Raw genomic sequence first — 21,930 nt, forward strand, 5'->3', positions numbered from 1 at the left:
ATGAGTTTTTTTTTACCTGTTTTGTCGGAATTCACACTCACAATCTCGCTAACAATATAGTCCATTCACAGGAATTCACAGCATGTACACCGCAATCTGTGGTCATTAACAAAACGGTTCTTTAGTGCTAAAGAAGGAAAAGAGAAGATTGTCAACAGCCATTCATTTATTTCAAAATGAACTTTTTTACTTCGCAACTCGTCGTTCTTCCTCGCTCGATTCACAGGAACTGCACCTATCACCACCGGCTCTGTCCTGATGTGGTCGTAATTGAAGGCTGTCGATGAATTTCTCGTGAACTCTGCCACGAGATGAACACGGACGCGCCATAGATCCGCCCTCATGACCAGGGCCATCCTCCTCCGTGGCCGCCACCACCACCGTATCCACCGCCGCCGCCTCCACCGTAGCCGCCGCCGCCACCGAATCCTCCGCCGCCGCCGCTCGAGATGGTCGTGTATGTCAGCACGGGTTTCAAGGCGTGTGACACTGTGGCCACCGGCTTGGCCACGTAACTGACCACGGGCTTAGCCACGTATTTGACGCTCACGACGGGTGTTTTCACGTACGACACAGAAGCCACACCGATGTCGTCGCCGCCACCGCCACCACCGAAACCACCACCGCCGCCACCGAAGCCTCCGCCTCCGCCATAATCGTCTCCGCCGCCACCCAGCAGGCCAGCGGAGGCGACCGCCGTCAAGGCAAAAAGTATGAGAACCTGGAACAAAAGTAATAATTTGCTGTCATCGGTAGGCAGACGGCCATACGACCGGATAGATTGGATACCTTGCATTTGGACGCATGCAATACTTCCTCGTCAAGGCGCCGTATGTAGAAGGAAGAAAAACTGTGGCATCCATCGGCTGCTGGTGCCGCTATGCTCAGGTACTTGCAGTTCCTTCCCGCTCTTTGGCAGCCGTAGCCTCGCTTACTGTCAAGCAACAACCTTTTGCCGATCGGTACACTTTGAGAAAACTTTTGCTAAGCTTCTTTAATTCTTCGCAACACAAAAAGAAAAGTGAATGATTCGAAAATTATGGGCTCCTGTGACGCTAATCGTTACGCGGCAGGTTTAACAGATCTAACTTTAAACAATAATCATGCCTCATCAGCACTAGGTTTTTTTTCTTTCCCTCTCTCAGTGCGCCTTGTTTCTGTCCGTTCTGAGGAATATAGGTAGGCGTGGAATATATCCTATTTAGAATCGCATGGTGTTTCTTCTCCGTTAGACTCTTCAATGACACGCTCAAAGTGCTCGAGAATGTGCTTCTTTTCTTTTTTGTACCACTCTCTGTACCACGAACATCTTTTTCCAGAACCCATCTCAATGCCCTAATTCCCAGAGAACCACAAAACTAAGCTCGCAATCTTCAACCCTGTTATCATCCGCCGCCTTATGGAAATTCATTACCTTAGTTTACATTACACAAGGAGAAGAGAATCTCAAAGGCTTGAAAGTATACTGTACGCAAGAACGCATTGCTGTCCTTGTTCGCTAGATCTGGCGTCACCACTATTTGACAATACCCATATCCGCGGCAGGCAAAATGTTTTGCGTATATAGAAAGGCTTCCTGATGCAAATAAGGTTAAGCAAGGAATCGTACGATCGATCGCATTGTTAACAAGCAGTTCATGAGCGCATTTCTTTTTTAATGTATACATTGAAAAATAGCAGCCTTATTTACGGGCTTGTCACGAATACGGGAGTATACCGCAGCAGCAACAAAAGCTCTGGAAATCGGTAAGGGGCTCTTATATCAATATGGGCGGCCTCACAGGCACTCCGTGCAAATTAAAACGCTTTGCTGCAGTGATTATTATCAGAGGGCTAGTCCATGCGACAGTGCTCTGTACCGAGGCCAGGTAACACAAGCTGTCACATGGGCAGGCGTGGCATATGCAGATTTTGAGCTCACTAACCACACTCTTCAAACGCGACTCCTATCCACAGATCTCAGACGTCACCGAAATGTTTGCGTCCCCAGTCCACTCACCGATTGTCGCATGGCTTCCGAGGCAGACCAGTGGTGACTTCCGAGCGGATTCTGCGCTTTTTATACAGGAGACGCGACTCAGTGAGGAGAAGGAAGGAGGTGAGAAGAGGAGGGGGCAAGGAGGGTCGCGTAAGCAAACAGAACACAATGCCCCCCCTCCCCCGCAAAGCAGAGACTCAGTCCATCTGCGGTCATTAAGAGCCTCACGCGCTGCGTGGAGTCCCCGTTAAACCACTTCCTGCACAGGAACGATTCAGTGGGCTAGTGACCGACAAGTCACAACCTCAATCGGATGCCAGACATTTTTTTCAGTCACAAAGACTTGCTCGAGAACTTTCGCCCTAATGTTTTTCTCGTGGGTCACTCTCGGTGCCTTGCCTAGGCGACGTTCAGGACCGCACGCCGGCGCTCCAAGTGTCCGATTGTTCGCGCGTGAAGCAAAATGTCCGCTTCGCACAGCCCTTTGAACGTGGCACTAATCGGTGCCACGTCACATTTTCACGCGGCCATCAATCAGCACAACTGGTCACTTTGCGACTTATCGCGGCGACTCATCTTCATACCATGAAAACCTTGTCGACCTGTTCTAACAAAATTGTCAACTATATTCATGCTTGCCGTGGCTTTGAGTTTCGCATAAAAGTAATGCCTGTGTTTGTATCAGGCATAGTACAGCTAAAGAATCTCGCAGAAAATGAAGTCGAAAATACTTGCTGCTTCGGCTTTCTAAACAACCTGCTATGACAAAGGCCGTGAACAATTACATTTTTGGACAGCAGAGACGGGGCTTGCTTCTGAGATGTGTTGCAACGTATTCAAAGAAAAAGAAAGATATTCCCCTGGATCCCCAGGGAAACTGATGACCCTTGACAGAAAACAATAGCGGTGTTTCCTTTTACGCTTTAATTTATAGGTGCGTTCACATCCATCGGGTATTGTGCATGAGCATGAACACTGATGCGGGGCGTTTTCATGACGTGTGTGGCGTGTAGCATAGGTGTAGAAAAGTCATCTTTTTGTAGGAGATTGGATGTATGTACAGTCTTTGTAAAAATTTTAAAGCCATCCATGTTTCACTTCTTGGTCACGCCGCGTGGCACGTTATGCATCCCCATAGTTCCAAACCACTTGAAGGTAAGTTGAACGCTGGTTGTCACCCTCCGTGGGTTAGAACTTTCATGGATGCGACAAGAGCCTCGTTGCACAATTTCGACGCAAGTCTTCTTCGGCTCTAAAGTTTTGATAAAGACTCTACTTGAGCACTTATTTGCGGTGTCAAGGTAGTGAAAAGAGCCTTATTGCTTTCATCATTTTAACCTTGGACGCCTTTGTTTCCCACTGCCTCAGGCAATCAAATTCACGGCCACTTTGACTGTCTAAAGTGCGTAGAGGCGAAAGCGTTTTCCGAACCACTTTGACTGCTTCCGTGGCACTGGTGGCGTCACATGTAATTGAGTACTAATTACTAAGTGATGACAAATCACTAATTAATGGTTAATTAGTTAGTAGTGCCTGAATACTAATTAAATGCTAATTAATGACGCTTCGCCTTTAGGAGTGGAACGCGACAGCGTGTTGTAGCGCTGCCAGGGAGTCCACGGAACGCCACAACCCGTTCGGCGCGATGCCTTGCTGCTTGAACGCAACGCTTTTTGAGGAAAGGAAATGGCGCAGTAATTCTCTGTCATCTCGGTGGACACCTGAACCGCACCGTAGAGGAAGGGAGGAAGTGGGAAAGAAAGAAGGAAGACAAAGATTGCCCGTAATGAAGAAAATGTAACTGTCTCACATATCTTGGTGGACACTCGTCCAAATTCAGGGGGGGCGGGGGGGGGGGGGGGGGGGTTGCACTTTTTTGACCTAAAGTGCGGTCACTGATGTGTGGTTAAGATGTTAAGCTTCGCCTCTAAGAGTGGAACGCAACAGCGTCTTGCAACGCTGCCAGGGAGTCCATAGGACACCATCGCCCATTCGGTTCTACGCCTCGCTCGTTGGTAAATTGGTTTTTGAGGAAAGGAAATGTATCTGTCTCTCATATCTCGGTGGACAACTAAACCTCGCCGGAAGGGAAGGGAGGAGGATGGCAGTGAGCGAAGACACCGTATTCACTAGACGCGCCTTTGTTCATTCCAAACCATCGAGCTGGCATGGCGGAGTGGATAGCATGCTCGTCTTGCACTCCGAAGACCGGGGTTCGATTCCCGAGCTCGACCAATTTCCTACTCGGTTTTATTTATTTATACGGCCTGTCTAGAAAAGTTAATTAGGCTAATTGTGTAATCAAGCAATTAACTAAGCTCAGTTCCACTTGGAGCATTACTATATGATCCCTTCAATTGGTTGCATGGTTACTAGCCAAAGTACAATTGGCCCCGTTTGAAATTGGCGCACTGCGACGTCACGACCGTTTCGACCAATTGAAAAGCGTGACATTTCTGTCGACAACTGCTGCTTACAACGATGAGACATTAAAGGCTTTCGCCTTAAAAAGATGAAGATCTCTTCAGTGGTTAAGCATTTTACTGCAGATTGAGAGGTCTACAGTTTAAATGATGGCGTATACTCCCTTGAGGGTTGATATTTTTTTTTTCACTTCTGTTTCATGCTGCAGTCACAAAAATTGGGTAATTTTTGTACAACAATTTTTGCACGGAAATGTTGCGCCTCGCAGGGTGTTTTTGTCGGAATCATGTATTCTGGGATGCTATTCAGCGTGAGTACAAATACAGGCACACACACATAGTATCGCCTTTATCGGCGAGGAGAGAAATATCGTTCTCGAAATTGTCCAAGGCGCAAAAAAAAATTATCGCACGCACACTGGTTCTGAGATATACCGCGAAAATAACACAGGTATAAGACGACTGGGACAACGCATCCCACTATACTGCAAACAATGGATGGCCATGTGATGTCCAGCAAACATTTCCGCTCCAAGATTGTGTGGAAAACGGCGAAATTTAGAAAGAAACCGAAACAGGGGCGGAAAAGAGCACCAGCACTGCATAGTGGGAGCTTGTTGCCCCTGCTACTGTGTCTATTTGACCACAGAGCGCAAAAATGAACCGGGACGGACAGAAAAGACGGCACAGAAAAGACAGAAAAGACAGAAAAGACGGTTTATTGCCTAACAATAGGCATGCACTTACACAATTCAGGTTTAGCCGTACACAGATTTGGCCGTATTGAGGTGATAAGTCGAGGAGGGACCTCACTTATCACCTTAATGTTTGTCTCTTTTTTTTTCTTCCTGCGTACACTTACGCGCTGAATTCCACAGACACAAGCGCATTGCGTGGCAATAAACTAGTTGAAGACAGCGCATTGTGGTGCCTTTTCTGTCCGTCCCTCTTCATTTTTATGTGTTGTGGACAAATAGAACCAGAGAACATAAAACTGTCTGTGGTGTCTCTCAACTCTCTGTGAGACACGGCTGCCCTCCGTCGTCATGGCTACTTATTCTGTGCATTGAGCCCTTTTGTTTGACTCAGCTTCAAAGTAAGGCAATGAAAGGCTTCACGTTATTCCAGCAAGACGTACACCTGCTCGCGTAAGCAGTAGGCTCGGACATGAGCTGAAAAATAATAGTTCGTTGTCTCGCGCGTAAGCATATGACGTCGCAGTGTTTCGAAAGTTATAAGAACACTCAAGTGTTACTGTGGGGCTAATGGAAGTTTAGTGAAGTGGACAAAGTGTCTGGGCTTCTGACGGGGTAATTAGCATATGAGTGCTAATTTTTCTGCCGACATACAGTACGGAACAACGGCAGTAGTAGCGCATTTGAGCGTGTCATTGGAATTTTATAACGACAGAGATCTTAATGAAGAGGCCAGATTAGTGAACTCTGTGAGAACGCCAAAAAAGTTCGAGGATGAGATTTTTCTGTTTGTTCTTGCCAATTTGCAATTTGCTTTTCATTAACAAGCTCTGATGCACGCTACAAGTGCGGCATTGCTCTCGCACCAACGAGCAATTGCTTCTTCGCGCGTTCGAGGTATTTATCTGGGGATCAGAGTGGGAGACGACAGGCCGTACCAACCTTTTCGGACCCGATCGAGACTGAGGTCTCAGCGTCTCCCACCTGTTTCTGCGGCAAGCAGTTAACGTTTTCTGACTGCAAGCGACGAATTCGACCCGTTCTTGCGAACGATAATCCAGGTTCCGTTGGCTAAGGCATTACACAGCTCTACTGCCTCATCAGGTCCTACGGTAGGTGGAGCTCATGGGCACATGAAGGCCGTTGTGGAAGCTTTTACTATCTTAGTGGATAGATTTACTACGACTTATTTTGGCGACAAGAACAAGAAATAACTTGCGCAAAGACATTATCTATGTTTCATCAATCCCGCTGTACAGGAGCAAAATCAGGGAGAGACTTGCAAAGGACGATTTAGACAAGCTGAAGAAAATGCTTGTTACACTAGCAAAGGCGACACTGGGGTCAAAGGCACCCGGCGCGGTTGCCCAGCCAGCGCCATCTTGACTAGGTGGCTTTGGCCCAGCGCGTCATCCCTCCTCATTCCCCCCCCCCCCCCCCCCCTATTCTGTCCTCAAGCCGTGATAATCGGACTGCCCATGCTTCCCTGCGCTGCACGTGCGCACCTTTCCCATAGCTGAACCCGGTATGGTCTGCACCCACCGCCAGCCCCCGGTGACACGGTGAATGCGGAAACCTGCGAGAATTTTCGTTTACATCGCCATATCCTTTGAACTTTTAGAAGACACACTGTTTGGACTTGCTAACATATAATACCATGGCCGCAATGTCCACCGTGATACGGTCAAATGACCTCGCGCTAGTGAATAGAAAATTGCCGACGATTCGCGTCCTTTCCTTTTGTCTTGGGGGCATAGCTCAGTGGTAGAGCATTCGACTGCAGATCGAGAGGTCCCCGGTTGAAACCCGGGTGCCCCCTTTGTGTTTGCTCTTTTGTTTCTACGGCTCTCTTTTTTTTTTTGTTCTTTATAGGAATGATTCGCGTCTTTGCATTACGTCTCGAGGGCAATTGCTCAGTGATAGAGCATCCGACTGCAGATCGAGAGGTCCCCGGTTGAAACCCGGGTGCCCCCTTTGTGCTTGCTCTTTTGTTTCTACGGCTCTCTTTTTTGTTCTTTATAGGAATGATTCGCGTCTTTGCTTCATGTCGCGGGGGCATAGCTCATTCTGCTTCCGGCAGCCGAGCTGATCGGACCGGAGGGTCATGAGCTCCAGCGGGGCGGCGATAGCGGTCGTTGACGGCCGCGGAAACAGGACCGACGAAAGCGAAGATAAGGATTACCAAATCATTTTGCCGACACTGCCAACAGGACGTGTTGTTTTCAACACCGTTTTTCTTCACGGCGACGTGCGAGCGAGGCCGTTCCGGGTCGAGGACTTCTGTGACGCCCTGAGACCGGTACGCTCCCCGACGTGGTCGCGTTGGGGGCGTACCAAATCAACCATGTGTGGGCGGTTACCCTGCGGAACACGGAGGCAGCTAAGAAGTTGCTCGCCTTCAATGAGCTGCAAGTCAAGAAACGCCGCTGCCTCATCATCGACCCGGAAGACCAGCAGGTAAAGCTGCGGCTACACTGGATGCTTCACGGTGTGGCCGACGACGACATCCGGACAGCATTCGCGGCGTTTGGCAAAGTGACCGACGTTGCGCGCGAGCGGTGGCGGATACAAGGCGTCAATGACAAGAGCTCAATGACAAGAACTGTCCTACTGAAGTTGAAGCCCGGCTTGAAAGTGGAATACCTACCACACCAGGTACGCGTCGCCGGAGAGTTGGCTCTTGTCGTGGCGCCTGGGCGTCCAATGCAGTGCTTGCGCTGCCATGGTACGGGCCACGTGCGGCGTGAATGCAAGGTTCCCCGCTGTACGAAATGTCGGCGGTACGGCCACGCGGATAACGAGTGTGTCCGCACTTACGCGGTGGCTACGGGCGGTGCGTCGAAAGACGACTCTGCGGAACTTCTCATGGATGTAGTCGAGGCCGAAGAATCAGCAAAAGGAACCGAAGAACCCGAAAAACAAGCAGTCTCGACGGACTCCTCGGGACTCTTCCGTAGCAATGCCGGACGGAAACCTGAAGGAGCAGAATCTTCTAGAAAAGAAATGGAGGCGTCGAGTGATGGAGTAAGCGTGACGGCGCTCCAAGAAACCGAGCCAGCGACTCTGACCGAGGAGAACCTTGACCAGAGCGGCGCCCGCACGACCAGCGTCCCTGCCCCAGCGAAGCGGCCACACGCCCAGACCGGAGCCGAAGGAGACAAGGCTGAAGCCCCCAGCGTCGAGGAGCCGCTGGCAAAAACGGCCCAAGGACGGCGGTCCTCCATCCGGCAAAAACCTAATGTGTCGACGGAGAGGAGAGCCCTCGACAAACCGCCCCCGCAGCCAAGCCTGGCACCAGCACCAGATGGCTCCGGTGTCAATGATGTCGTCTAGCCAAGCGCTAGACGCGAAGGGTAAGCACCATGTTCCCGGCCTCTTTCTTCTGCATGAAAATGGCTCATGCGTTCTCCATAAAAGTCGGTACACTTAATGTCAGGGGACTGGCAAGCAAGAAGAAGCAGAGCCAGGTGTACAGCTGCAACGGGAAAAGGTTAGCACAAGTGACTCATGACCGGAGCGGAAAAATTGCGAGACGCGGCGCTTTTGTAGCCGTACGCGCAGATAGCGAGAGTGCCTGGCACATTCCACTTTCCAAAGTGGGGGTGGCCGATAGAAAGCAGCGCATCCGAAAGCAGGCACTGCCACACATTACTTCTGACAGTGCATCGCCACTTTTTACAGTGCATCCCCAGCACATTTTTAAAGGAAAATGGTGATAAAGATAAAAATGATCGCCACGCAAGCGTGAAAAAAAATAAATAAAACGAGATTATGTGCTCAGCCACCTTAGCATACGGTTTGGCTGATAAGAGATCTACAGGCGTTCGTTTAAGATGTTACTTTCAGATGGGCGAATGTCTAGGTGGGCTGCTTTCAGCCGGCCACCCCCGCTTCAGGAAATGGAATGTTCCTGGCACTCTCGCTATCGGTGTACTCGGCAACAATAGCGCCACGTGTCGCGATTTTTTCGCTCCTGTCATGATCTACTTGTGCCATTCTTTTTCCGTTGCAGCTGTACCGCCTTTTAACTGAGCATGACATTGACGTCCTGGCAGTGCAGGAAACGAAAATTGACGGGGAAGAAGAGACCGGGAGCATGGTGCGACGTTTCACGTCTAGGTTTTTTGCAGTAGCGGCCCATGCTGTAGGCACGTCTGCGGGTTGTCTCATTTTTGTAAAGAATGTACCGGGACTTGAGGTTTAGGCATATACGGCGTGTCCATCGGGTCGATTTGTTTTGGTTGACTTCCTGTACAACAAAACATATTGGCGCATCATTTGTGTGTACGCCCCAAATGCGGTAGATGAGAGGACAGCCTTTTTTCAAAACGTACAAAAGTACCTCAGTTGTGAGAAATCCCTGATCGTCATGGGCGACTTCAATTGCGTCCTTGGAGGCTGTGACAAAACCAGTGCACGGGCGTTTAGGGACAGAAGCACTGAGGTACTCTCAGAAATTATAGACACGTGCAACCTCGATGATGTGGCCGAATGTTTAGAAGGCACGCGTTGTGTGAGGTTCACACATTTTCAGCGGTCAAGCCATGCGCGGCTAGATCGCATTTATGTGTCGCAGGACGTTATTACAAAATGCAGGAGCTACAGTGTAGTACCGGTATCATTTTATGATCATTGTTTAGTGTTGTGTGGGATAGGGACAAAGAAACGAGGAAATCAATTTTCTTGGGAGATGTGGAAATTAAATAATAAGCTCATTACAGACGACATTTTTAGCAGGAAAGTAAACGAAGAAATCGGCAAATTAGAGACGAGCGGGGAACTGAAAGTATGGCAGCAGTCGGAACTGTGCAAACATCAAATAAAGATAGCAGCAATCGAAAGGTCAAGCTGTATACGACAAGAGGAGAGGCGTGAGGAGGACAATTCAAGATCCTTAATGGCTAAACTTCTCGAAAAAGAAAGCGAACAGCCAGGCAAATGGATGGACGACATTAGAAAAATAAAACACGAAATTGAACTCTTCGAGGAAGAACGCTATCGCGGTGCACTTGTGCGGGCTACGGTGCAAGATATAGCTTTTGGGGAGACACCTTCAAAACGAGCTCTAGGAATCGAAAAAACGCATGCTCAGCGAAACCACTTTGAAAAGATTGAATGGGGTGGGGCGTTATCTGGGGACAGCGGGCATATCCAGCAGGCATTTCTTGAATATTATCAGGGGTTGTTTGCGAAGCAAGAAGGGGATGTGTGCGCATTCAAGGAAAAGTTTCTTGGTGCTTTACCGCGATTAGATGACGAACAGAAAGAAAGGCTGGAGCTGTCGATAACTGCGTCAGAGGTCGAGCACGCGATAGAAAATTTGAACCTGGGAAGATCTCCTCGACCTGATGGGTTAAGCGCGGCTTTTTACAAAGCATATAAACACGAAATAGTGCCAGTGCTGACAGCAGTGTATAATGAAGCCTACAAAGTAAATGAATTGCCTCCGTCTTATGGTAAATCCCATACAGTGCTAATCCCTAAATCCGATGTGAAGGAGAAAAGTTACAGCAGGTCACAGCATATCGTCCTATCGCACTCACAAACATAGATTATAAAGTTTTCATGAAGATTTTAGCCCGTAGACTACAGTCAGTAATTCAAGATATAGTCGGTCCCCACCAGACGTGTGGGATCAAGGGACGCTCTATTGTTTCCAATATTCATACAGCGAGGTGTGTGCTGGAATGCTGTGATAACACAAATAGCTGTGTAGCCATCCTTCAGCTAGATCTTGAGAAGGCATTTGATTGTGTTTCGCACGATATCTTGTTCTGCATACTCGACCATGTGAATGTAGGGTCCATTATTTGCGAGGGAGTGGCCTTGGCGTACCGGAGCTGCACAAGATTAATTGTAAATAAGAGTTTGGGGGCCCCCATTAGCCTGCAGCGTTCGGTGCGCCAGGGTTGTCCCCTCACCCCACTTCTATTCGGCATTTACATTGAAGCGTTGTGTTTGAATATCATGGAAAGTGAAAAAATTCATGGCTTCCAGCTACAGGCGGCAGGAGTTAAGCTGCTGGCTTATGCGGATGATGTCGCTGTGTTCACAGTGAACCGGGAAGGTGTAACCGAGGCCGTGGCATGCGTAAAAGAATTCACCAAGGTCACCGGTAGTAAAGTGAATTGGTCAAAGTCCCTGGGGCTTTGGCACGGAGAATGGCCAATGAAGCCCGGCAATTTTGCAAACATGTCCTGGGTGACGACCCCAGTAAAGTGTACTTAGGCGTCCCACTGGATGGTTATCGCGATAGCGATTCGTACTGGAAAGCACAGACGCAAGCCACGCGTGAAAAAGTGGAGAGGTGGAAAGGGCGACATCTTTCAATTTTCGCAAGGGCCACAGTGTGTAATCTGTTTTTTATGTCTAGGCTGTGGTACGAGATGCAAGTGTTGCATTCTGCAAGGATGAACGTACAGAGACTGCACCGGATCTTTGCCGTTTTTGTGTGGGCTTCTGACTGGGAACGCTGCAGCCGGACCAATTTGTTTAGGCGGGTGAAGGACGGTGGCCTGAGTCTGGGACACTTATTTCTGCGGCAGATTGTAAGCAGATTTTGTTTTGTGCGCGATGTAAGCGATCCGTTTTTGCGCACTGTGTGCCAATTAAGGCTCGGAAATGCACTGCCGGACTTTGTTGTCTCAACCGAAAGTTTCTCGGGACGTATTTTTGGTTACATTAGAGAGGTTATCGCGAGTGTTCGATTCCTGTCTGTTCGATTTTCGTATGAATATTTATCTTCTGTTAGCAGGAAGAAGTTGTATAAGGATTTGTGCGATGTAGTTCTTCCACAACCTATGTACAGGGCCTTATACAATGGAGGCCTGGGACGCGACGTACTTAAGCGTGTGAAGGCGATGCAGGTGCCACCAAGTGCAAAAACATTTTTCTTTAATTTACATACCGGAACACTACCAGTAAAGAAATTTTTGGAGGGGAAGCATTTATTTCTACCTTGGGGATCACATTGTTTAATTTGTAAACAACCAGAAACAATAGACCACGTTTTTTTGCACTGTTGGGAGGGGGTATACTTTTGGGACATCTTACAAAGGAATTTCCGCTGGACTCTCATGGTATTCGGTACTTGCCTGTAGAGAGTGAGGATGGGGCACCATTCGATCTTATTATGCTAATGGCCCTCCATTGTATTTGGCGCTCCAGAATGGCAGGATATCATCGCGATCCTGATGCACGGCCAGCACGGATCTATTTTCGGGAGTGCATGCAGAGGTATATTGAAGTTCACAAACTTGCTCCTGAAGCTCCCGAGTGGCTCGAAAGAGTGGAGCCTTTGGTGACGCTTAAAGAGTTTTAACGTGACGAAGCCACGCCCCACCAGGCGGATAGTGGTGTTAAGTATTGCTCACTGTGCTCTGTAAGTGAGTTTGTGTACTGTGGTTCTTGCCGAAGTCAGGCAATAAAGAAAAAAAAAGGGTATAGCTCAGTGGTAGAGCATTCGACTGCAGATCGAGAGGTCCCCGGTTCAAACCCGGGTGCCCCCTTGTTATTCACTCTTCTGTTTCATGCGATTTTATTTTTTGTTCTTTATAGGAACGATTCGCGTCTTCATTCACAGTCTCGGGGGTATAGCTCAGTCTGTCATTGATGCCAAGGTTAGAGGACACAACGGGCGACATATTAGAGGCACCTATTTCAGCCGAAGAAGTGCGAAGCGCTATCGAAAGCATGCATCCGGGGAAATCTCCAGGACCAGATGGTCTGACTTCAGCCTTTTACAAATGTTTAAAATGTGCTCTTTCTCCAGTGTTGGCGGACGTGTACAACGAGGCATTCGATAGAAATGTACTACCCCCTTCTTTCTCGTCTTCCCACACGGTCCTCATACCGAAGTCAGAAGACCCAGTTGTACTGCGCAGAGTGACGTCTTACCGACCCATTTCACTCACGAATTGTGACTACAAGATAATGATGAAGGTATTGGCTAAGAGGCTGCAGAAAGTTATTCACGAGTTAGTGGCGCCGCATCAAACATGCGGAATTAAAGGCCGGACGATTTCAACAAATATACACATAGCGCGAAGTATACTCGAGTGTTGCGACGCAGTGGGTCCGCGTGTAGCAATGCTCCAAATAGATTTGGAGAAAGCGTTTGATAGGGTGCCTCATGATGTTCTATTGAGTGTTTTAGATTACGTAAATGTCGGTAGAATTATAAGAGACGGGGTTTCCATGGCGTACCGGGATTGCTCAACGCGGCTAATTATCAACAAGGTGGTGGGTGAGCGCATCCAAGTCCAGCGCTCGGTGCGCCAGGGTTGCCCCCTCTAGCCGCTGTTGTTTTGTTTGTACATTGAACCCCTTTGTTTAAGTGTCATAAAGAGTGATTGTGTACGTGGTTTCAAACTGCAGGAAGCGGAAGTCCGTCTCTTGGCTTACGCAGATGATGTAGCGATGTTCTGCGCCGGCACTGATAGTGTCGCGCATGCTGTCCAATGTGTAAAAAGGTTTTGTACTGTTAGTGGTAGCGCTGTAAACTGGTCTAAGTGCCTGGGATTCTGGCACGGGGATTGGCCGGCGACTCCAGCCACTTTTGGCAACATGACCTTCGTTAGAACTCCAGTCAAATACTTGGGTGTGCCCCTCGACTGTTACAAGGATAATGAATCGTACTGGAGGAGAGAAGAGGACAATCTTCGAGATAGAGCAAATAAGTGGAATGGGTGGAATTGGTCGATGTTTGCGAAAGCCACAATTTGTAACATTTTTTTAGTTAGCAAAATTTGGTACACCCTCCAAGTCTTGCATTGCACAAGGGTAAACATACAAAAATTTCATCGCGTGTTCGCCGTTTTCATTTGGGCATCATCTTGGGAAAGAACAAGCCGCACTAATTTGTTTTTGCGAGTTCGGAATGGAGGACTTGGTTTGGCGCATTTGTTTTTTAGACAAGTGGTCAATCGGTTCTTTTTCTTCAGGGATGTGAATCTTCCTTTCTTACGTACTATCTGTGAACTTCGCTTGGGGATGCAACTGCCTAATATGGTTGTGCCCGTCGGGAGTTTGCCTGGCGGCGTCCATGGCTTTCTGCGTGAAGTCGTGATTTCGTGCAGGTTTCTGTCAACACGGTTTTCACTTGAATATCTGAGCGAAGTCAATGGGAAAAAGCTCTATAAAGATCTCTGCGGTGTGTTTCTGCCCGTACCGTTATATCGGTCTCTTTACAGAGCAGGCCTTGGGAAGAACGTTTTAAAGCGCGTGAAAGCAATGTCAATCCCAGCTAGTGTAAAGTCCTTCTTTTTTAAACTCCATACGGGAACTCTCACTGTAAAACCGTGGATGGTCGAAAGGGGTTTTTTTGTTCCATGGGGTACACATAGTATAATATGCAGAAAAGAAGAAACAATTGAGCATGTGTTCCTGCAGTGTTGGGATGCTGTGTTCCTCTGGGATGTGCTCCAGCGTACCATCAAAAAAGAGTTTCCACTCGACGCCTATGGAATTCGTTACTTACCAATAGAAAGTGATGACGGAACCCCTTTTGACTTGATTATGTTAATGTGCCTGCATAGTATTTGGAAATGCAGAATGGCGGTTCGGCACGCTGATCCTGATGTAAGACCTGCACGACTGTATTTTAGAGAAAGCATCAGAAACTTTTTTGAGGAGCAAAAGTTGCAGGAATGTGTCCCAGAATGGCTGTCACGTTTGGAACCGTTATTGTCGATGAAGGACTTTTAAGTACGTCCGCACAAGGTGTGCGGTCGTTTTTAACTTAGTTGGTGATTCCGGTTTGTTTTGTATGTATATGTGAATACCGGAAATAAAGAAAAAAAAAAGGGGGTATAGCTCAGTGGTAGAGCATTCGACTGCAGATCGAGAGGTCCCCGGTTCAAACCCGGGTGCCCCCTTCTTATTTACTCTCTTGTTTCATGCGATTATATTTTTCCTTCTTTATAGGAACGATTCGCGACTTCATTCACTGTCTCGGGGGTATAGCTCAGTGGTAGAGCATTCGACTGCAGATCGAGAGGTCCCCGGTTCAAACCCGGGTGCCCCCTTCTTATTTACTCTTCTGTTTCATGCGATTTTATTTTTTGCTCTTTATAGGAACGATTCGCGTCTTAATTCACTGTGTCGGGGGTATAGCTCAGTGTGTAATTTATGAGCTATACCCCCGACACAGTGAATTAAGACGCGAATCGTTCCTATAAAGAGCAAAAAATAAAATCGCATGAAACAGAAGAGTAAATAAGAAGGGGGCACCTACCTGTCAAGACGTGGCTCGATAGGAAAAACATTTTTGTGTCTTCTGTAAACTGTCGCTTGTGCAATGTGCCTGAAACAATTGAACATTGTTTTATAGACTGCAAAGACGCGATTTTGTTTTGGGATGTGTTGCAAAGGACGCTACAGAAAGATTTTCTCCTAAATTCCTACAGTGTGCGCTACCTTGTTGTTTCCCAACCTGACTCGAATCCTTATGATATGATTCTTCTGATTGGACTTCATAGTCTTTGGAAAACACGCATGCAAGATCGCAACGTTGAACCTGTTGTTTCGCCCAGAATTCACTTTAGCCGAATGTTGCTGCAGGTAACGGACATTTACAAAAAATCGGACGTTGTACCGGATTGGTTTCCTCTCCTGATGCGCTGTATATCTTTACCGGCCTTTTAGTTATAATATGTTACTATTATGTTTCTGCCACCTAGCGCCTACCTAGGTGCTCTGTAAATACTTGTTTTTGTGTGTGTATATGCACACACACATATGTATATATATGCTTTGTATACAAAACCATGTAAATAAATACCATGAAAAAAAAAAAGTCGGGGGTATAGCTCAGTGGTAGAGCATTCGACTGCAGATCGAGAGGTCCCCGGTTCAAACCCGGGTGCCCCCTTCTTATGTGCTCTTTTTTTTTATGAGATTTTATTTTTCGTTCTTTATAGGAACGATTCGCGTCTTCATTCACTGTCTCGGGGGTATAGCTCAGTGGTGGAGCATTCGACTGCAGATCGAGAGGTCCCCGGTTCAAACCCGGGTGCCCCCTTCTTATGTACTCTTTTGTTTCATGCGATTTTATTTTTTCTTCTTTATAGGAACGATTCGCGTCTTCATTCACTGTCTCGGGGGTATAGCTTTATAGCTCAGTGGTAGAGCATTCGACTGCAGATCGAGAGGTCCCCGGTTCAAACCCGGGTGCCCCCTTCTTATTTACTCTTTTGTTTCATGCGATTTTATTTTTTGTTCTTTATAGGAACGATTCGCGTCTTCATTCACTGTCTCGGGGGTATAGCTTTATAGCTCAGTGGTAGAGCATTCGACTGCAGATCGAGAGGTCCCCGGTTCAAACCCGGGTGCCCCCTTCTTATTTACTCTTTTGTTTCATGCGATTTTATTTTTTCTTCTTTATAGGAACGATTCGCGTCTTCATTCACGGTCTCGGGGGTATAGCTCAGGATTCTACTTCCGGCCACAGAGCGTGACGGACGCAGGATCATGAGCTCCCACGGAACGGCGACAGCGGCTACTGCTGGCCGCGGAAACAGGTCCGACATCGAAGCAGATAAGGATTACGAGATTATTTTGCCTACTCTGCCAACAGGACGTGTTGTTCTCAACACGGTGTTTTTGCACGGCGACGTGCGAGCGCGGCCTTACAAGGTCGAAGACTTTCGTGACGCCCTCGCACAAGCGGGTGCGCTCCCCGACGTTGTGGCGTTGGGGGCGTACCAAATCAACCATGTTTGGGCGGTGACACTCAACAGCGCTGAAGCAACGAAGCGATTGGCGGCTTTCAAGGACCTTCCAGTTAAAGGACGCCGGTGTCTTATATTCGACCCCGAGGACCACGTGCTGAAACTGCGGCTACACTGGATGCTGCACGGCGTCGCCGACGAAGATATCCGGACTGCGTTTGCGGCCTTCGGGAACGTGACGGAGGTAACCCGTGAGCGTTGACGAGTGCAAGGAGTGAGAGAAAAGGGCTCCACCACAAGGATAGTTCTGCTCAAGCTGAAGCCTGGAATGAAGGCGGACGACCTCCCCCACCAGATAAGAGTCGCCGGCGAGCTTGCCCTTGTGGTCGTGCCTGGGCGGCCCATGCAGTGTTTGCGTTGTCAGGGAAGCGGACATGTCCGACGTGACTGCAAGATACCTCGCTGCTCACGCTGCCGACGCTTCGGAAGATGGGTGTGTCCGCACATACGCTGCCGCAACGGTGCCAGCGCTTAGAGAGGAGACACCGGAAGACGTTATGGACATCGTCGAGGCTGAGGAAGCAGCCAAGGGGACCGATGGTGTGGAAAGCTCTGCGGTGGCCCCCAGCGTGACAACTCCGACGACCACTGAAAAAGAGGCGGGCGAGGGCGTGGACAAGAAACAGGTACTGCCATCCGTTGTTTCGGAGGTGCCTGTGAGCGAGGAAGTGCCCCTTCAAGGTACAAGTGCTCCGGCGGCATCGGCGGATGAGAACACCAATGCGGAGAACGGCGGCCGGTCAACGAGCGCTGGCAGTGCGCCGAAGCGCCCGCACGCCGACGCCGGTGACGGAGCGGATAAGCAGCTCCCTGGCAACGCCGAGAAACCACCAGCGAAAACTGTGCAGGGACGACGACCTTCCTTCAGACCGCAACCTAACGTCGCGACGGGCCGGAGGGCAGCCGAAAAGCCGCTCTCGCAGCGCGTCCAGCCCGATAATTACGATGGCGGCGGGACTTCTGGAAGCGTCTAGCGACGTGCTAGGCGCGAAAGGTAAGCACCATGCTGCCAGCGTCCTTCTAAAGTACGAAAATGGCGATGCAACAGTCACTGAGCGTAGCAACGCTTAACGTCCGTGGGTTTGCATCGAAAAGAAAGCAAAGTATACCGTATTTTAACGGACCAGGACGTGGACGTGTTGGCGGTTCAGGAAACCAAAATAGAAGGGGAAGAGGACACGGGGAGCATGGTGCAGCGTTTCACGTCGAGGTACAGCTGCAACGGAAAAAGATTAGCACAAGTGACTCATGACCGGAGCGGAAAAATTGCGAGACGCGGCGCTATTGTTGCCGTATGCGCAGATAGCGAGAGTGCCTGGCACATTCCACTTTCCAAAGGGGGGGTGGCCGACAGAAAGCAGCCCATCCGAAAGCAGGCACTGCCACACATTACTTTTGACAGTGTATCCCCAGCACATTTTTAAAAGAAAACGGTGATAAAGATAACGTTCATCACCACGCCAGCGCAAAAAAAAATAAGGAATAAAACGAGATTTTGTGCTTAGCCACCTTAGGACATGGTTTGGCTGATAAGACATCTACAGGCGTTCGCTTAAGATGTTGCATTTCTGATGGGCGAATGTCTAGGTGGGCGGCTTTCTGCCGGCCACCCCCGCTTTAGGAAATGGAATGTTCCTGGAACTCTCGCTATCGGTGTACTCGGCCACAATAGCGCCGCGTGTCGTGATTTTTTCGCTACGGTCATGATTCACTTGTGTCATTCTTTTTCCGTTGCGGCTGTACGTACGATGTGGCGGTTAGTCACGCGGTTGGCACATCGGCCGGGTGCCTTCTGTTCGTTAAGAAGTTGCCAGGACTGACAGTGCAAGAAGTGATTTCATGTATGCAGGGTCGCTTTATTGTTTGTGACTTCATTTTTCATAACAGCGAATGGCGCGTTCTTTGTGTTTATGCACCGAATGCGGCTGATGAAAGGTTAAATTTTTTCGTGAGCACCCAGCGATATCTAGATAGTGGGCGACAACTCGTCGTTATGGGCGATTTCAATTGTCTTAAGTGCTGTAGATAAGACAAGCAGCCGCGCCTTTAGAGACGCAAGCACGGATGTTTTGTCGCAGCTAGTTGGCGAATTTGCTCTAGATGATGTAGCGGAGTGTTTGGAGAGAGCGCGCAGCGTGAAATACACGCATTTCCAAGGTTCCAGTCATGCCCGGCTCGACCGTATTTATTTATTGTTGGATGCGATTCCGAAATGCCAAAATTATGTCGTTATGCCAGTGTCTTTTTCGGATCACTGTCTTGTGAAATGTACAATCGGCCCTAGAAACCGAAGGAAACAATTTGTGTGGGGACTGTGGAAGCTAAACTGCAAACTCTTAGAAGATGAAGCTTTAGTTGAAATAATTGCAGGGGAGCTTAAAGAGATAGAACAACGGCCTTGCACCACCATTGGAGAGCAATGGGAATGGTGCAAACGAGAAATTAAGATGAAAGCTATAGAAAGAGCCAGTTGTATTCGACATGATGAAAAGCGAGAAGAAGCATGTTTAAGGGCGACACTAAATCAGTTAATAGCGCACGAGTGCAAAGAACCAGGGTTCTATAATGACGATGTCAGAAAACTGAAAAAGAAAATTGAGTTATTAGATGAAGATCGATATCGAGGAGCGCTCGTTCGCGCCAGGGCCGAAAGATGCGCAGCAGGCGAGACGCCCACTAAACGGGCTCTCGCTCTCGAGAAAGCGCATGCTCGTTGAAACGACATAGAAGAAAGAGTGGAACGGCAACCTCGTGACAGATAAAGACGGCATTGCACGTGCGCTTTACGAATACTATCAGCAACTGTTTGCATTTCGCGACATGAACATGGACAGGTTTAAGCGCGTGTTTCTTTCTTCCTTGCCACGACTAGATGCTGACACAACAGAAAGGTTGGAGCTGCCGATTTCCGAACATGAAGTTGAGCGTGCCATCGATAATCTAAATCCAGGAAAGTCGCCAGGGCCTGATGGCTTGAGCGCGGCTTTTTATAAAGCATTTAAAAAAGTGTTGTCCCCATTGTTAGCTGCAGTATTTAACGAAGGCTACGATCTTAACTTGTTGCCGCCTCCTTTTGCGTCGTCACATACTGTACTAATCCCTAAAACAGAACAAACTGAGAAATTGAGATTGGTGACGTCATACAGGCCAATAGCCCTAACAAATGTTGATTACAAGATACTAATGAAAGTACTAGCAGCCAGATTACAGACCGTTATTAAGGAGATTGTTAGGCCTCACCAGACTTGCGGGATCAAGGGAAAGACCATTGCTACAAACATACATAAGGCGAGATGCGTACTGGAGTGTTGTGATGCAACATGCGGTAGCGTTGCGGTTCTGCAACTCGACCTTGAAAAAGCGTTTGATTGTGTTTCACATGATGCCTTGTTTGCAGTTCTAGATTACATTAATGTGGGTTCTGTTATCAGCGAGGGCGTAGCCTTGGCGTACCGAAACTGCACTACAAGATTAATTGTCAACAAGGAACTTGGTGCACCCGTGAACGTGCGGCGTTCGGTGCGTCAGGGTTGCCCCCTCAGCCCGCTTCTGTTCTGCATTTATATTGAAACTTTGTGCTTGTCAATCCTTGAGAATGAATCTGTACAGGGCTTCCAAGTCCACATGACGGAGGTCAAACTTTTGGCGTATGCTGATGACGTAGCCGTCTTCTGTACGAACAGAGAGAGCGTTAGCGTGGCAGTCGAAGCCGTGAAAGATTTGAGCACGACCACTGGAAGTCCGGTGAATTGGGGAAAGTGTCCAGGGTTTTGGCACGGAGAGTGGCCATCGACGCCTTACACGTTTGCCAACGTGACTTGGGCCACAACACCGGTTAAGTACTTGGGTGTGCCTCTAGAAGGCTATGAAGACAGTGAGCCATTTTGGCGCGATCAAGCCCAAGAAATCTTTGAGAAGGCTGACAAATGGAGCGGTGTGCCGCTGTCTATCTTTGCACGCGCAACGGTGTGTAATCTGTTTTTGTTGCCAAGTTGTGGTATGTTATGCAAACGCTTCACTGTTCCAGGTTAAACATTCAGAGGATGCATCGGGTATTTGCCGCTTTTGTTTGGGCGTCGAATTGGGAACGGTGTAGACGAGATAACTTGTTTCGGCATGTTAAAGACGGGGGGTCTTGGGCTAGCACACTTATTCGCCCGACAGCTCGTAAACAGATTCATTTTCTTCCGCGACGTAAATGATCTATTTCTGCGCACTGTTTGCCAAGTAAGGCTCGTGCGGGCGTTGCCAAATTTTGTTGTTGCTACAGAAAGCATGCCAGGGCGCCTTTTTGGTTTTTTAAGAGAGGTCGTAAACAGCGTCAGAATTTTCACAACTCGTTTTTCGATTGAATATTTGTGTTCAGTCAATAAGAAAAAATTGTATAAGGATGTGTGCGCTGACTTTTTCTCCGTTCCTGTGTACAGAGCCTTGTACAAAGGCTATCCGGGTCAAGAAGTATTGAAGCGGGTCAAAAGGATGCCAGTTTCCCCAGGAGTAAAAACGTTTTAGAGCGCAGCTCTTTGGCGTCCGTTCCTGGGTTTCGCGTCGTCGTCGGCGTTGTCGTCGGCCTCGTAACCAGCTCCGCCCCCTTTCATCCCCCCAGCGCTAGCAGCGACCGACTGATACCGCTGGATGCCGCTGACGCCGCTAGAGAGTCAAGATAACGTGAGTGCATAGAACACCATCGCCGCCATGCAGAAAGAGGAGGAAATGGTCCCCCCCCCCCCCCCCTGTTCTTGTGTGGCGCCAGGCTGCCAGAATGGCTGCCAAGATTAGAGCCCTTGAGCCATTTGAGAGAATTTTAGCACGACAACGTCATCCCACCTAAGGATGATAGCTTCCTTATTACTATCATTTCCACGTGAACATTTGGCTGTTAGTTCGCTTAATTTTTCCATGTACGATTTTGTACTGTGTAAGTGTCCGGAAATAAAGAAAAAAAAAAGGTGTAGCTCAGTGGTAGAGCATTCGACTGCAAATCGAGAGGTCCCCGGTTCAAACCCGGGTGCCCCCTTCTTATTTACTCTTTTGTTTCATGCGATTTTATTTTTTGTTCTTTATAGGAACGATTCGCGTCTTCATTCATTGTCTCGGGGGTATAG

The 21,930-nt window shown here is 48.5% G+C and overlaps 1 protein-coding gene, 9 non-coding genes and 1 pseudogene across 11 annotated transcripts in view; 10 read left to right on the forward strand and 1 right to left on the reverse strand.

Moving 5' to 3' along the window:
- Nucleotides 1-340: 340 nt before the first annotated feature.
- Nucleotides 341-21,930, reverse strand: part of LOC149351561 (uncharacterized) — a 30,077-nt gene continuing 8,487 nt past the window's right edge. The window contains exons 2-3 of one of the 2 annotated variants that reach the window (XM_089577060.1): nucleotides 2,000-2,050; nucleotides 341-721 (exon numbers count right to left, since the gene is read on the reverse strand). In XM_089577060.1, coding sequence (XP_089433186.1) covers nucleotides 341-721; nucleotides 2,000-2,050 — 432 coding nt within the window. Of the gene's footprint in view, nucleotides 722-1,471; nucleotides 1,484-1,999; nucleotides 2,051-21,930 lie in introns of those variants that run through there. The other variant, XM_089577061.1, reaches the window with a different exon arrangement.
- On the forward strand, nucleotides 6,844-6,915 carry TRNAC-GCA (transfer RNA cysteine (anticodon GCA)). The gene has a single exon. It is a non-coding gene; the product is annotated as a tRNA-Cys (tRNA).
- TRNAC-GCA (transfer RNA cysteine (anticodon GCA)) lies at nucleotides 12,533-12,606 on the forward strand. The gene has a single exon. It is a non-coding gene; the product is annotated as a tRNA-Cys (tRNA).
- TRNAC-GCA (transfer RNA cysteine (anticodon GCA)) lies at nucleotides 14,900-14,971 on the forward strand. The gene has a single exon. It is a non-coding gene; the product is annotated as a tRNA-Cys (tRNA).
- TRNAC-GCA (transfer RNA cysteine (anticodon GCA)) lies at nucleotides 15,050-15,121 on the forward strand. Its single transcript has one exon. It is a non-coding gene; the product is annotated as a tRNA-Cys (tRNA).
- On the forward strand, nucleotides 15,895-15,966 carry TRNAC-GCA (transfer RNA cysteine (anticodon GCA)). The gene has a single exon. It is a non-coding gene; the product is annotated as a tRNA-Cys (tRNA).
- TRNAC-GCA (transfer RNA cysteine (anticodon GCA)) lies at nucleotides 16,045-16,116 on the forward strand. Its single transcript has one exon. It is a non-coding gene; the product is annotated as a tRNA-Cys (tRNA).
- On the forward strand, nucleotides 16,195-16,274 carry TRNAC-GCA (transfer RNA cysteine (anticodon GCA)). The gene has a single exon. It is a non-coding gene; the product is annotated as a tRNA-Cys (tRNA).
- TRNAC-GCA (transfer RNA cysteine (anticodon GCA)) lies at nucleotides 16,353-16,432 on the forward strand. Its single transcript has one exon. It is a non-coding gene; the product is annotated as a tRNA-Cys (tRNA).
- The window catches only part of LOC149351570 (uncharacterized), a 9,054-nt pseudogene continuing 4,323 nt past the window's right edge, over nucleotides 17,200-21,930 (forward strand).
- Nucleotides 21,771-21,845, forward strand: TRNAC-GCA (transfer RNA cysteine (anticodon GCA)). Its single transcript has one exon. It is a non-coding gene; the product is annotated as a tRNA-Cys (tRNA).

This window comes from Amblyomma mixtum, chromosome 3, assembly GCF_055824585.1.
Source record: "Amblyomma mixtum isolate Tamu chromosome 3, ASM5582458v1, whole genome shotgun sequence".
In the NCBI taxonomy this organism is placed as follows: domain Eukaryota; kingdom Metazoa; phylum Arthropoda; class Arachnida; order Ixodida; family Ixodidae; genus Amblyomma; species Amblyomma mixtum.